Source organism: Synchiropus splendidus, chromosome 7 (genome assembly GCF_027744825.2).
Source record: "Synchiropus splendidus isolate RoL2022-P1 chromosome 7, RoL_Sspl_1.0, whole genome shotgun sequence".
Taxonomy (NCBI): Eukaryota; Metazoa; Chordata; class Actinopteri; order Syngnathiformes; family Callionymidae; genus Synchiropus; species Synchiropus splendidus.
Genome location: NC_071340.1, coordinates 27888668 through 27904913, shown reverse-complemented (window position 1 = coordinate 27904913; position 16246 = coordinate 27888668). Strand labels below are relative to the sequence as shown.

The 16246-nt window shown below is 53.0% G+C and overlaps 1 protein-coding gene across 2 annotated transcripts in view; it reads right to left on the bottom strand.

Moving 5' to 3' along the window:
* Positions 1 to 16246, bottom strand: part of edil3a (EGF-like repeats and discoidin I-like domains 3a) — a 61802-nt gene that overhangs the window by 4328 nt on the left and 41228 nt on the right. For both annotated transcript variants that reach the window (XM_053870133.1, XM_053870134.1), the window contains 5 exons: positions 15833 to 16014; positions 12709 to 12864; positions 11573 to 11717; positions 11324 to 11508; positions 1360 to 1515 (listed from right to left, as the gene is read on the bottom strand). In XM_053870133.1, coding sequence (XP_053726108.1) covers positions 1360 to 1515; positions 11324 to 11508; positions 11573 to 11717; positions 12709 to 12864; positions 15833 to 16014 — 824 coding nt within the window. The remainder of the gene's footprint in view (positions 1 to 1359; positions 1516 to 11323; positions 11509 to 11572; positions 11718 to 12708; positions 12865 to 15832; positions 16015 to 16246) is intronic.

The window sequence follows — 16246 nt, the reverse complement described above, 5'->3', positions numbered from 1 at the left end:
CTCAGTATTGGGCCTCTCACTAGGCCTGGGGTTTTTATTAATAATAATAATGATACTGTTATTGATATTGCTCATTTTAATCATAATAGTCATGATCAACTTCAACCACATAAATATCACATATAAACTTTAAACTAGCCAGTTACAGTAGCTAGCTAGCGAATTAGTTAGCTAGCAAGACAGACAGACAGGCAGAGGGACAGAGAGATGGATGGACAGACAGACAGGCAGAGGGACAGAGAGATGGATGGACAGACAGACAGGCATAGACAGACAGAGGGACAGACAGAGAGAGGGACAGAGAGCGGGACAGACAGAGCACAGGTTGGGACTGAGCTTCAGCTGTAACTAGGGAGCAGAGCTGCCACGACCTTCTCCCTCTCTCCTGTCCCACAGAAAGACGTGTCAGTTGAAGGGCTGTACACAAGACTGTGAAGTTGTGAAGCGAACAGCCAGGTGGACGTCTCTTTCTGATCAGATCAGAGAAGGCGGGAGCAGCAGCGCCAGAGACTGAGCTCAGCAAAAGGCGCGGAGACGGAAGAGACCCAATCCCAACTTGACACTTTCACACCACACGTTCTCGGCTGGCTTCTATTCTGGGCTGCCTCAGAGTTGGACGGGCTTCGTCTGCTGATGCACTTTTTCTTTGGACCAGAGCCATACATTATTCACCAGCTGCCTGAGAATTTCACCCTCGGTACGTGTGTGTTGGGAGCATCTCATTAGCTACACGCAGCCTCACCGCCGATGAGACTGGAAATGTTCCTTTGACTGCATATGAATGCAACAACTATCATTTCAGAGCAAGTTCATCATCTGCACCTCGTGGTCCACAACTCACTGCCTGGGGTCCATCCCAGCCACCATCCTCTGCCCAGACCCCGCCCCCTACATCCACCTTCCAGCGTCACTTCCCCAGGGAATATAAAGAATAATCATGAATAAACATTTTCTGGTCGAGAAAACTGAAGGCGGACAGAAGGAAGCACTCACTTGAGCACCCGAAGAAGAGCCACTGCACGGTGACGTGAACGTGAATCTGAATGAGATAAAACTGTTTTGTATTCATCAAACAACAACGCAAGTTAAAAAAGACTCAGCCCAGTGGCGGGAGTGATTTCCTGCCCTGCTGCTCGGCGACTATAAACCCATCCTCAGTGGAAGTTGCCAAACACAGCCACCATCTAATGGACACGTTGAAGGACTGCACTCAGCTTTTGGATCAGCCACTCCAGGAGAGACGTCCCACACCGTCTTCAGTCAGAGTCAGTGAGCCAGCCACTTCTCCACTCTTCCATGGAGGTGGTACGCTCACCCGCCCCCTCCAGTGGTGGAGACAGCCCATCGCTGGGGTCTTACCTTGTCCTTCCCCTGTTTCTGATCTTGATAAACGTTCCACCGGTCTCCATCATCGCTGTAGGCAACTTTGTATGAGCCGACAAACTGGACGTGGCCAAAGTCTTTTGCTCCCTGGGTGATGACGCCTGTGATCCTGGTGGGCACCAGCAGGTCCACCTGAGGGAACAAAGCACTGATGTGAAAACATGACAACATGGTCCGAGTCCACACGCAGGCACAGGAAGCGCTCCTGTTCCTGGCAGGGAGCTGAGCCTGGGCACAACACAAGCTGCAGCAGCAGCTCCTGACAGCTCCATTTGACTTCATTTTTAATAGGGTTTGATCTGTTGCACACAGTTCACAGCGCACAGATGCCGGGCCGTGGACACACAAGCGCCTGCTTCCACTGACATTTTCAGCTTCCATTACTTGCCGAAGCTGCCGTACGGTCACCTGAGTGGCGCAGCCTTCAGATGAGCTGCGGACAGAAGGAGGCCTGTTGAGAGGCCTTGGCGCTCGGTGATGCTCAGTGAATAATAGATGCCAATCGAGAGGTCGATGGCTCAGCTTCCACAGTTCCAACGCTGTGATAGAAGGGCCATGATGGACTCCAGGTCTATCCCCACACACAGGTACGTCCCGGTGAAATCCTCAGCTCCACTCACTGAGGGAGCACGCGCAGTTAGTGCTCCATTAAAGAGCTGTTCAAAGGTCAGTTCCACTCCGGATAAATCCTGATGAAGTCACACTGATGCTGTGAGGGTGATGAGGCAAGCGCCCACATGGACCCACGGGCGTCGCATCGCTCCTCTCTGTGGTCACGAGCAGGACTGACCCCTTCTGGTCGGGTGACTGCAACAGCACCGAGGAAAGCTGCTGTCGAGTCAGTGACAAACCAGTGGACTCAAGACGTAAAGTCATGGCCAGGTAATGTCAGCGTTCTGCGTCTGTCTGTCTGTCTGTCTGTCTGTGGAGGCTTGAAGCGGAGCAGGAAGTGACGAGCAAACTTTAGTGATGCGATTGAAGTCAACACTCATGTGTTCATTCAATAGTGTCCCAGCAACGTTCCACCGAGCAGCCGAACGCAGCCTGTGGATGAGCTGCAGGAAACAAGTGCGGAGGTGAGGTTCAAATGATTCCAACCTCTGGCTCATAAACTGTCGCAGTGCAGTGTGGGACTGGTGCATATTGATGACTTGCCATTGAAAACACAGATGAAGTATGTCATTTTGAAAAATGATTCGAGCCAGAACCAGAGCGGACTCCTGCCACAAGCCTGGAGAAAGACAGGCAGCGGGTTTCTTTTTCAGTGGGTGGATGTGTGGAGCAGTTGTGACGACGTAGCAGCAGCTCTTTTCTGTTTACAACGACGTGACAACCAAGTCTACGCATGCAGGAGGCCGAGGGAAGGGGCGGCCCGGCCGATCTGGACCGAGCGTGACGATCATCCTGCAGCTGCAGAGTGTCCAGGTCATCGTCAACCCAAACGGTCGGCTGCGCCGCAAGAAAGAAGGCCAGCCACCAGCGGAGAAACTGCAAGTGCCATGACAGGTGGCCCCCGGTGGCCCCAGAGCAGATGAGGATGCCAAGATGAATGAGTGAGAGCAGCCCTGGGAGCAAGACTTGCTCCAGGACTGGAGGCTCTGCAGCCCCACACAACAACGGCTGCTCCTGAAAACCCTCCCAAAGACCACCGCGTCTGCCGGACAGCTGGGCACGAGTGAAGCCGGTTCCTGGCTCAGCCTCTCATTCGAAGAGGAGACGAGCTGGAGACAGCTGTTTTCATCCCAGGCTCCACACACGGCCACACCTCCTCCGTCAGAGTGTTTGCTCAGAGCTCACATGAGAGGGAGAGAGCCAGGCCAGCGCTGACCTGGAGCAGGCACAAGACGACCTTCCGCTCCCCGAGGAAGAGGCTGAGTCGCTGGGCTGCTCAGACTAGCTCCAACTTGGTCAGTGAAATGAGAAAATAAAGGAAAGTTGACTAACTGGATCAAATTAAAGCCAAAAGGCTTATGACTCAGTGCAGACGGGTGCATTAGAGGCATCGAATCAAAGGCTGCTGCACAGTTCTGCACCGAAATCACATCTGCAGCCAAAGTAGAAAATTTAATCCACACAGGATGAAGCGCGTTGCTTACACTCAAGTACGACGGGGAAAAGTCAGCCTGAAGGCCCATTGTTTACACACAGAAGCGAGTGAGGGAGCCTCAGCTCACCTCCTTCACCAGCTCAGGCAGCGAAGAGGTGGGGACACGTGGGAATGACGGCCCATTCGAATGAGCTGCAACGCGCACGGGATATCTGTGAGGGAAACGGGGAGTCAAATCCAGACACAACGCTGTAAGAGTTCACTTGCGTGTGAAGGAGGACCGAGCCATTTACAGTCCCAAAGCATGCATGGCCACTCCTGCCTCTTAGCTCCGTGCCCAGGCAGGTACGTTCTCAGTGCTAGCCATGTCTGGCTGTTGTGTCGCGCGTGACGAAAGGTCAATGGAACTTGTCAGTAAAGCAAGACTCAGCGCGACAGCCCTCTCACCCAGCTTGACACAGAATGGTACACGGCCGCACTGCAACAGTTAGAGCCTTCGAAGTCGGGTGTTCCAGTGTCCCTCCGCTCGCACGTCTCTTCCTGCGCCACTAAGCCGGTCTGCCTCGACTACGTGTCTGAAAGTCTCGCACATGAGTTCAGGAACATGCTCACCATCAGAAGTTCAATAACTACCCCAAAGAAATCGGTACATTCCAGCCCCCTGGAGCTGCTCAGTAAGGTTCATCTGAGGTGCTGGATTCACACCAGCAGCGTGTGGAGGGTCGTCCTGGGGAGGAGCCGCTCAGTTATGAACCGTAAGAGAGGTGGACTGGTCCAGCCTTAATGGCCCGGCTCAGCCATTCACAGGCCACCATGGCTCACTAACTGGACCTGAGCAAGTCCGCTCTACCAAGACAAGTCAATAAAGGGCTGTGGTGTTGTGCTGTTCTCACTGGTTCACGGCTGCACTTGCTGTAGGAGAGCTGTCCAGGCCGCATCTCACCTGCCTGAACACAAACACAACACAAACCTTTGGCTTCCCAACCAATCACAATCAAACAGGTGTAAATACCTGACGAAAGCAAAACCCACAAGTTCTGGGATGGAGTTGACTTGATGTTGCGGCGACTTTTCACCTGCAGGATGTTGGAACTTGACACGAACACACACATTACATTACCGGTGTGTAATGTGTGTGATGGGCGGTTGACAAGTGTGACATGATATCCTGGCAGTTACCATGGAACTCCATCTTATTTGCTGTGAGCTTCATGGCGTCCGGAGGCTCCATGGTGTGAACCGTGAGACTATATCAAGGCGAAGAGGTGGCCAGACGTCAGAGGGGCTAAACCCCCTGCTGCCCAGAGCCACACTGGCTTGCCATAAAAGTACCACTCCAACGGGCCACCGGCTGGGTGGAGGCTCCAGGCTGCCAGGACGTTTCCTGGATGTCCAATGGGCCTGCAGGAGGCCGGCTCTCTGGCCAGTCCGACCACTGAGGTGAGGCTGTGTGCAGCTGAGGCTTGGCACAGCAAGGACACCGCCGCAGTGGTGGACATGAGCTTCATATCCAAAGAGAATGGCATGTTTACCAAGCTACGGGTGAAAGAGGGTGGTAAGAAACTGCACCCACCATTTCCTTAATGATCCCCAGCAGCGGTGCATAACGCGGGAAGTAAACCGTCACGAGCCCAACACGCTACACGTGTTCTTGAGTGCGAGTGGAGTTGGCTGGGCCGCGTGAAGGACGGAGCGCGTGCAGGAACACACGCAGGCATCCCGCCCAGAGTGGGGGCCTCTCTGGCTTCACCTGTGGCGCGTGTGAGAGCAGCAGATGGGCTTGGTGGACTCGAATGACCCGGCAGGTCTGTCACGCGTCTTCCGTGCGTCCAGGGTCTTTGCCTCAGCAGGAATGCAAGCTCGCCCCAGGACGGTCCTGGACTGGGCTGGAGAGGCGGCAGTGCTCGCCGTTTCCCGCCCAAACCTCTGGAATTGTTTTGCATAAAAGCCCCAGTGAACCCCACCCTCGAGGAAAGCTAGCAGTGACGCTGAGAACACTCGAGCAGAGGCTGAGGATGAAGATCATTCCGATCTGCCGACGCTACAACCACAGAATAAACATTGGTTTCCTCACTTGTCTGCAAAGGCAAGTTGATTTTCTGCTTTGAAAAATGTCTTCCCAGCGTCTCTGCCTGCTTCTGTGCTGGAGCTGGATGAGGCGTCAAAACACAGTCCTCCAGGAAGAACGTGACTCCCTTTCATCATTTCAGGGCGTGATTCATTCCCACCTCTGCGTCGCTGTCTCTCAGCACAAATGAAAAGCCGTGACCGCTGGAAGAGCTCATCACTCTCACATGTCACGCCTATTTGACACCAGCCAGCAGATGGAGCTTCCTTTTCTCCAACCCAATCCGGTGCATTAGAGCACAAACAATTGTACCTGGACGTCTAAGACGCCATGACACAGATGGAGCCTCTGTCCAGCTAGTCACCGACTCTCAGCGGCTGCAGGAACAGACGAGAGGAATGGATTCACAGCTCCTTCAGCAGGTGGAGCCACATCTGCAGAGCTTCAGACGCAAGGAATGACTCTTATGACTCTCAGGCATGGAGAGCGAGACTGCTGCTCCGACGCCTGTTGATGGTCAGAGCGAGAGAAGCTCACAGCTCTGATGCCATTACTGTCTACTGTGGCTGCACTTGTGGCTCGTCTCTGCTCTGTGATGAATTACACTGTGATGAACTACAGGCTAAAAGATGGTGACCATGGCTTCATACTCATTCAACTGAGGAAGTCAATACAAAATAAAATGAAAAAAACAAATAATAATGCGAAGAATACTGAAGAGCAACTATTTGAAATAAGAAATATTAGAAGGATAATTAAAAGGGCTGAACATGTGCACATCAGTGCACTCAAACAACAGGGAAAAGTGTAAAAGTCCAGCATGAACTGACACAATGTAAAAACAACAGCAGACGACTGAACACATGCCGTTCAGTCCACTGCTCATCTTCAGCACCTGAAGCCATGTTTTGGATGTGCTGCTTGAAGAAGAGCTGGACCTTCTCAATTCAGATTGGGCTCAGCGTCGCTCCACGTCGCCCTCCGTCATCAGGCAACTGATGCATGGAGCCGACTGCACTGCACCACTGTAGCCGACCCTGGGACTCCTTCACCGGACAGACAGGTGCCACAGGAGAGTTTTGCTTCGGAGTGGCAGGTTTTTACGCCCAACTCCTATTTATAACGATAAATGACCCTGCATCCTATTGGGGCGTGGCCCAAGCCAAGATGGCAGCAACACTTGATGTGAGTGCGGTGAGGGTCAGTGAGAGCAAAGCTGTTTTGCTAGCAGCGACATGAAGACCAGAGTAGAGAGTTTCTGCAGCTGCTGTCACCTGGGCTGCCACAGGGTGGCGCTGATGTACAGAGCAGAGCAGAGGCTTGACAACACACTGGAACCAGCAGCACCCCCCCCCGCGCCCCCAACCAACCCCACCCACTCCTTAGGATTCCAGCAGATCTTGTGATTACAGCCGCTGCAGACTCATGAATCAGTCATCCAGAGATAAAACATCCAGCGTTGGATGCTGGGAGCGAGGCAGAGAAAGAGACGGGGCGGCTTCTCAGGCTAATGACAACACACACACACACGTGTATCCCACCCAAGAACCTCCATGTTGGCCGGAGCGCAGCGCTCCAGTCAGACGGATCAACCGTCACCAACCATCATGCACTTCATCACGGCCAGAGCTTCTCATTGGACGGAACTAGATCGAGGGCCAGAGCTTCCACATCCGAATCTTTCCCAGTGAAAATGCCACTTCACGCCAGGATCCACTTGTCATGACGTGCCATGAGATGATGTCATCACAGAGCGTCACTGGGCGGACAGAATCCGGATTTCCGTTTCTTCCACCCCCAAAACAGATGTCCCTTAATCGTCCGCTGCCATTTTTTCAGACTTCAGTCCACACAGTATCCGTTATCATTATCCGCGACACCTTTTCCATAGCAACAAAGGCGTCATGTACTCCACTCCAGACGCAGACAAATCCACCTGCTCCAAGCCTCTTTCCAGCCCAGTTTGTTTTGAGGCTCTTTGAGACAGTTGGAATGAGAGCAGGTGGACAGAGTCTCACTACACAGAGTGTGTCTTCACAGCCACCAGCGCATCTCTGTGACCATGCACTGGCTTATTCGTATGCTTTATTCTCGTTTATTTGCGTCTTCTTCTTCTGTGAGGATCCTTCTCTTCTGTCACCCAGTCACTACTGACAAGTGAGCATGTGCTAACGCAGCAAATGAGACGTCACCTGCTCCAAGAGAAGCAGAAGGTGAGCCAAAGCTGCTGAACAGTTCACAGCCGATCATTCCAGGCGAAGAGTCGGCTCACCATCGTGTCGCGGTGCCCACAGCGCCTCTTCAGTTTGAGACGCCCAGGTGGAGGAGGAGGCAGCGGAGAGAATTACGGCCTCGTCTTCATGGCTGTATTTTGCATGAAGCTTTGCTTGCTTCCTTCCCCTTATTGAATTGGACTTTGAAGCCCATCCCAGCTACAGAGGGCAAGAGGCACCAGCTATCCTGGGCGGCTTCCTGCTCTGCGCAGGGCACGCAGTGCACACTGTGATCCCTCACCACAGGAGTCAGTAAAGCGCTGCTTCTGACCTGAACTACCACTTTCGTCACTTCCATTTCCAACGTCTTGCTCGAAGTGCTGCTGCGGAAGACGCTTGCTTGAAGAGGCCAGGGACATTATTCCTGCCGGACAGCGCTTCTGCACAGCAGCCACTGTTGTTTGCCCATCGTCTGACAGAGGCCCCTGAAGCAGCCAGACACTGTTGCATCTTGAAGCACTTCCAGCAGCAGCAGCTGAGTTGAAGGAGCTTGATGTCTGACTCTGCAGGCCTGATGCCTTCAGGGACCTCCAAATGCCCTGAGCTTGACTCTCACTGCAGTGCGTTCAGACGTCCTGACACGTGGCGAGGACCACGTTCGAGGCCTGTGACGGCCCAGTCGGGGGAGCGTTCATTACAGAAGGCAACAATCCATTTATAGACGGAGTCAGCTTCAGCAAGCTCATCGGGCCAAGCTGTCTCAGCTGCCAGACGCCCTGTCAGACAGGAAGCAGTGCGTTAAGTGGGAAACAGATCTGTGATGCGCAGGCAAGGTAATAAAGTATGGTGGCACCATAACTCAGAGACGAGGAAGCACACGCCAGCAGGAACTGTGCCTTGATGGAGCCCGACACCAGGGGAAGCGCTCGGCCCGGGGTCCACGCCCGACCTTCGCCCCTACACACACAGCGGTCGCACTGGATTCATGAGGGGGACACTGACAATGCCAAAGGCAGAAGGCTGTGCGCCGGCAGGAAGCCGGCCATGTTTGAAACAGCTGCCTCCAAAACACAAGACCATCTTCCTTCAACAAAGTTGTCCACTCGCCAGGGCGCCGGTCGTGTCTCCTGAGATCCGGCCACCATGTTGGTCAGCACAGCAGCGGACGGTGTGAACCAGCGGCCGGAGCACTTAGCAGGCATGGATACAGCAAGCTTTAACAACCACACAGTACTGAGCCATCAGATGCTGCAGTGTTTGGGAGCATCGGTGATTATCACAGCCCTGAAATTCAGCGATCAACGTGTCGTGTCATGACATCAACTTGACAGCAGGGTGTTGTGTGACTGCTTCACTGGCTCCTAACAGGACTGCTCCCTTGTGTCCCCACAGGAGCAGTGGTTTAGCGCGACACATGTTGCATGAACACAGACAACTCGCACAACTGAAAGCAGCGTCTGCTTTTCCCTTTCATGAGTGGAGATAAGTTAATGTGCATCATCAAGTCATCTGCTCACGCCAGATGGAAGCCTCAGCCTGACAGCTCCGGCTGCCCACTTGAAAACATCTTGACAGACTCCGGTGTTAAATTTTCATCGTCTGTTTGCAGTGAAAACGGAGGGTGGCAATAACACTGTGTGGATTGCTCGACGATTTCAAGTCTGTTTCCAGGACGAATTCGGAAGAACAAAAAAACAAAGGGCTGAAATTGTAGCTTTAGTTGACAGAACATGCATCTTGTATGAGCTCAAAGATGAGTCCATTTCCATCCTGAATCCGGGCGTTGGTCAAAATGGACCTTGCTCACGGGCTCTTTGCTAACGGATCACGCACCAAATAATCTAGAGACTAGAGATGGACACTGGTGCCAGAGTGGGCTCGACCTGATAGTCAGCGGGTTTCAGTGTAGCCGTCTCCAGCGGCAGCATTTAAAACACCCGGGGCGCCACTCCCCGGGCCTGAGCCGCTGATCTGTTGGAGGACAAAAACATGGACTTGTTCCCGGGAGTGGGGGACATGGTTGCTCGTCCACGCTCGGCGCTGAGCCCGGGAGAGTCCGGCCAGGGCGGACAGAAAACCCCAGGAGAACTGGGAGGTTGACATCCAGGCAGGGTTGGACTCCACTCTCCAGTCCATCACAGCTGGTCACAGGCAGAGAAAGTGGACCAGGAAACAGAGACACATTTGCTCAAGCCTGGGCCGGTGAGAGGCGCCCAGCTTTAAATGTGAACCATTTCTCTTGATTAATAGAAAACTTAATGAGCCATTAAGGCTGATTAATCCCATTAATCTCTAGGGTTTGAACACAATGTTGTTGAAATTCCCTCCGTTGCCATGGCAACGGTCCGATGGTAGAACATGGAAGACTCATTTACAGGCCTTTTCAATAGCTGCATGAATACCAAGGTCAGAGAGCTTTGGACTTGCTCTCCGTCCTCGTCTTCACCCTCTGATTTGGTCAGTGTCACTCAGGGTTTGCTCACTGGCTCCTTTCTTCCATCTTACAGCAGCAAGTTGACCTTCACCCACAGCCAGCCATTTTGCTCAGCTCCTCCTCCGACACAGGGATCTCACTGCTCACCTCCCCGTGGAATGAAATACATGTCTCACCCGAGTTCCAGTCAGCAGATCAGCAGCCAGACCAGCAGCAACACTGTTTGGTCAGAAGTTTACTGGCTTTACAGTCAGCAAATGATAGTCTTGATAGTCTACAGTCTTTGGCCCTGGACGGCGAGATCGTGCCAGTCTAGGGCGAGTGTTCCGCTGTTCTTGTCAACATGGAGTCAAGTGTGACTCAACGTCAGCGCTGCCTCACCCTCGTCTGAGGAGGACTCGGCCTTTTAAGGTGGACCCTTAAGGAGGACCGTTAAGGATGTACTCTGGTGTCACAGTGGAGACACACCCCCTCCGCTGAGACAAAAGAAGTCCTGGGGACAACCCTGCAGTCAATACAATCCTCAAAGGGCGGGGGCGGTACAGGTTTTTGTTCCAACCGATCAAGCGCACACACACACACAGTTGAAGCAACGAGGAGTCCTCTTGATGGCTGGAGGCCACAGTGAAGGTGTCTGATTGACAAGCTCACAAAGGAGCGTGACGGAAGGGAACCGGGACCTCTGCCGTATCCACGTGCAGGATCGTGCAGGAGGCCCTGAGTCAGCACATGCAGCCCTACTTCAGTGGCGGAGCCCACAGCCATAGAGCACTACACACTCCACACACTCTGATTGCCTCCCTCTTGTCAATAACCAGCCGTGAGCGCAGATGCTGCCATGCAAACCCTCATGTCGGCTTGCTTTAACAGAGACAGAGAGTCTGGACAGACGCCAAACAGAGCAGTGGTTGGATGGGTCCAACAACGGCGGCGTGGGTGTTTGGCTTCTGAATCAAATGGGCTTCTGGCGCACAACAGTGAGAACCTGTTAACCAGACTGAAATCCATTCACCACTGGCACCGTGAACGTCAACAAAGTCCTTCCAGTCGAGGTTCCATCCAATCCTTTGTCATGCAATACGATTCACGTTCCTGGAGCGGACGCACACAGTTGCCGAGCGGCGGCAGAAACGAGAGCGAGCGAGGGGTGACGGGGGAATGAAACAGACTGAGCTGACCTGCAGCCACTGGGACTGGTCGCTGCGGCCCGCGGTCCAGGCGTTGACCTTGCCCTGCTTGTCCAGACGAGCCTTGCCCGGCTCCCAGGTGAACATGTCCATGTTGAGCGTCCGGAAGGTGCTTGACGCTGTGAGCTGGTAATCCTGAACGTGACCGGATTTCATCCCCAGCGGTTCGGAGCAGCCTGAAGACAAAGACACAACGTTGAGGTGGCACCTGTTGAGGAGGAGTCGGCAGGAGGAACCCACCTGTAAGTTCACATCCCAGCAGCTCCATGCGCAGAGTGCAGTGCCTCCTGCAGACCTGGGGATAGATGCGGACGTACTGCGCTTCAATAGGAGGCGTGAAGGAGTTTGCTGAAGGGGCGTTGTTGTCCACATTTCCCCGGAAAATCTGCGGCGAGGGGAGCAAATCACGGCGGGCTGGTTAAGCGTTTCCACGACGTTGCCGTCTCTAGCGGGCACTCAACCAATTGCTGTCATTCAAGGTCAATGGGCTAGAAAGAGGAGAGAAATCCACTTTTCCTCGGCTCATTGGAGCCGGTGTTATCAATTAGCGGCTAAATAAGCCAATACAGTGGTTTAACTAAAGAGCCTAACGGCGCCATTGTGCAGCGGGTTTGAAGTGCTGCACTGACAAATCTAACCATTAGCTCACGTCCTCCCAGCCACACAACGATGGCTGCACTGTGAGGACACCACAGTGCGTTCAAGAGCGCTGTTCACACAGAAGCAAGGCAGGACTTCAGAGGACAGAAGCAGCGAGACCACCATCCAGGTGCCTGGACTGGCGAGACTCTGGCCCCCCCACAGCCACGCTCAGCTCACACTGGGACAGACACACTCAACACTGAGCGCAGGCTCCGTCCCAGAGGAGCCAGGCAGGGGACGGCCGTCAAGAGCCACAGAAAACTACGCAGCCCGTGCTGTTACTGTTGCTGCACATCCCCAAATAGGATCCAATTCAATCTTGATGTCATCAACGTGGAGGGGGGTGAGGGACAGCAAGAGCGGCCCGGTGTGTGCCGGCTAATTAAAAAGCCATCTCATCATGTCCTCCAAGCTGTCCTTGGCTCGCGCGCGCACACAGACACACAGACACACAGACACACACAGACACACAGACACACACAGACACACAGACACACACACACACACAGACACACAGACACACACACACACAGACACACACACACACACACAGACACACACACACACACAGACACACACACACACACACTCACACACACACACACACTCACACACACACACACACACTCACACACACACACACACACACACACACAGACACAGACGGAGAGACAGCCAGTCTGGGTGGAAATGCTCTCTTCACAGCATGAAGGTGAAGGCAGTCAGTGACTCACCATGTCCTCGTCTTTGCCCTTCACTTTATACGTTCTCCAGGTCTTCCCGTCGTCACTGTACGCCACTTTGTACGACTTCACATACTCCGGGCTGCCAATTCTCTTTGCACCCTGGGTAATCAAGCCAGTCACCCTCATCCTCCTCTGCAGGTTAATCTGAAGGGAGGAGGAAAAAAAACAACCCAAACCAAGTCAGTTCAAGACAGAGCAGCATTTTCAGGCTGCTCAAGCAAGTGGTGGGACTCAGCCAGGCCCCTGCCCTGCTTCTGTCAGGGCCCTGGCTCCGACTCAGAGAGATCCAACGGAACACTTCATGGCTGCTCACAGTCGACCACAAACACGCCGTCAACAGGGCGCTGCCAGTGGAAAGGTGAAGAAGCTAATGTGAGGAGAAAAAACCTAAAACAAGGCGTTGACACGGTCGTGTCGACCAAAGAAAACAACCATCCACAGGAGTCAGATTTAGGCCTCACTAAGGAATCACACTTTTTACGCAGCAAACAAAGCAAAAGTCTGTCATTTTGACTAAAAAAAAGTCTGTCATTTTGACTATTGTTGAAATGAAAAGCTCTACTGCAAACTGCAGAAAGAACAACAATTAAGCAAAAAGAAAGAAGTAATGAAACGGCAGAACACTGGCCACCGAGGGACTGAGTACAGGCTAGCCTGGTGGCTAATGCTACAAACAGACTCTGTGATCCTCGGTTCTCCAAAACACCAACAAACGACCAGTCAAGTCACGCCACATGACGCAGAACGCACAGGCAACATTTGGAACCGGCACATTCTCAGTCATGTTCACAAAGCTGTGTGGCCTGCGGCTCAGGGAGGGGAGGAGTATCCCAGTGGCTGATGACTCTGTGTCTGACTGGGACGGCCGATAATCGGCCGTCTGGGATTCTCTCAGAACAACACCTCCTTCTGACCCACGCTGGCGAGGACTGACACTCGGCTGTACCTTTCAAAACAAATCCTAAACCCACTCTAACAGTCTCTCAACAGTCCAACGGTTACAAGCTAATGTAGCTGAAGCGCACAACAGTTGTGGCGGGAGCAGCACAAACCAACGTCCTGGATCAGCAGGTGGGTCGAGCGACCCGGTGACACCAAGATGGCAGGCGGGCTCACGAGTGCACACCAGGCTCCATCTTCCTACTCTTATATGTAAAGACAGAAACTAAAATCACAACAAGAGAAAGCAGCAACATTCCTCACCATCTGCAGGAAGATTCTCCAGCGCATTTCAACAGGTCAGACGACTGACTGTTGTCAGGTCAGACGACTGACTGTTGACAGGTCAGACGACTGACTGTTGTCAGGTCAGACGACTGACTGTTGACAGGTCAGACGACTGACTGTTGTCAGGTCAGACGACTGACTGTTGACAGGTCAGACGACTGACTGTTGTCAGGTCAGACGACTGACTGTTGTCAGGTCAGAGGACTGACTGTTGACAGGTCAGACGACTGACTGTTGTCAGGTCAGACGACTGACTGTTGACAGGTCAGACGACTGACTGTTGACAGGTCAGACGACTGACTGTTGACAGGTCAGACGACTGACTGTTGTCAGGTCGACGAAAGCCTCAACACACTGGGACGCGGCTGATAAATGCTTCATCTGCCAGTGTTCTGCAGGCTGCAGCGCACGGGACAGAAATGATTGTTTCTGTGCGTCTGCGCGCTCAGGTCCGGCCTTGTGGTGTTATTAACTCTTTAATTTGGATTGAATTATGCATGGAGCCCATTAGCCCTCACACACAATTTGACTTGTTTTATTCCTCCAGCCGAGGTGGCAGGAGGAATTTCTTCAGCTGATATTGGTCCGACCCGCCGTATATTTCCCTGGAGTCTTCAAATGCAATTTCATGTGTAAGCAAGTCTCGGCTGTGAGGAAAGAGATGGCCGTCTCACAACACCGACGGCAACATCAAGAAGCTGCAGCTGGAATTGGTCTGGCGTTGTTCCGCGCTTGAACCAGCCTCATCAAGTCTGTCAGTGAAACACACTCACACGAGGTCCCATCATGTCGGTCCTCACAGCCACACACGTGCCAATTACGCTGCCGGAGCACTGCAGTGGCCTGCTCACTCCCGCGTGGCGTCATTCATCTCAAACAATGCAGCATGAATGTTTCATGTCCACGTCTCTACTTTCTCCATCTCCCTCACGTCTGCTGCTGGACGCTTTTATGGACCAGTCATTGTGGGCCACATTGCTCTCTCTTCCACCACCAGATGCAGTGCAGACACGTGACATGGCCCAAGAGCCTGCTCCTCAATACGGTTGCACCAAACAGTGCGGTGTGTCAGTTCAGACCACATGGTCAGCTGTTGAAGGAGTCTAACCCTCACCGCCAGCCAGCAACATCGTCAAACACGCCTTCAGCTCCGGGAGCACTGAGACCCAAACCGTCTGAATACGGGAACATCAACGGCGGTCACATGGTCAAAGACTAAAGATGTGTGTCACACATGAGTAACAGCTATAAAGGCATCCATTAACCCGCCAACATCACATGCAGACTGGTGGTTAAGATAGTGACTCGTGACTAGTCCACTATCAAACGCTGGCCGGTGTCAGAGCCGACAGTGGGAGCCCATGGAAAGGTCCCAGTCCTTCTGTGTGTGCAATGACACTCCAACCTGGAGCTAGTCTCAGCCCATTCCTGAGCTCCTCCACGACACACTGACTGCTGGATTTTCCCACGATGGATTGGTTTTAATCTACTGTCAAGATCATGACAAACACGTCGATGTGACATTTGGATTTGAAACAAAAACAGAAGCTCCCTGCAGAGGTGCCCTCGAGCAAACCACAACACCATCACTGATGACCAGAACAGACCAGTCAGTGGGAGTGACACACACATATATATATATATATATATACACAGTATATTCATGTATATGTTTTCCAATGACAGGGAACTGCAGTAGAAATGGCAAAGGCTAGAGACCTCCTCCTGTGAGGGCGGCTGCTCGTGCAAACCAAGTCAGTCGACTCGGACAAATGTCGGAGCCAATCATTGGATCATCCGGTGTTATTGGGCCCAAGAGTTGATAGCTATTCCCAGATGTTTGGGCCTAAAGGCTCCTTCCACGGGGCCTGGACGGGCAGCTCACCTGGATCCAAGGCCACCTGTCATTTTCGGCAGCGGTCCAGGCGTTGACCAGGCCCTTCTTGTTGAGCCGGGCGAAGTAAGGATACCACTTCTGCAGTCCAAAGAGAGCGCGGTGGGTAGAGGAGGCTGTGATCTGCTGGTTGGAGATGATACCGCCCTCCATGCCCAGTGGTCCGGAGCATTCTGAGAGGAGGGAGAGGGAAGGACACACATTAGCTTTTCTCAACGATGACAAACTAGTCAAGTGGAGCCTGTGTCTGAGCGCCTGACCGCAGAAGGACTGTGGCTGAATTCTCAATGACTTGGTCCTTTATAAACATGCTGCTCCTCAAGCTGGACAGGTTCAGCTACAACCTTGAGACCTTGTTGTTCAGCGCAACCGTCGTCCTACCTCGTGTTCTGAACCCTGCACACG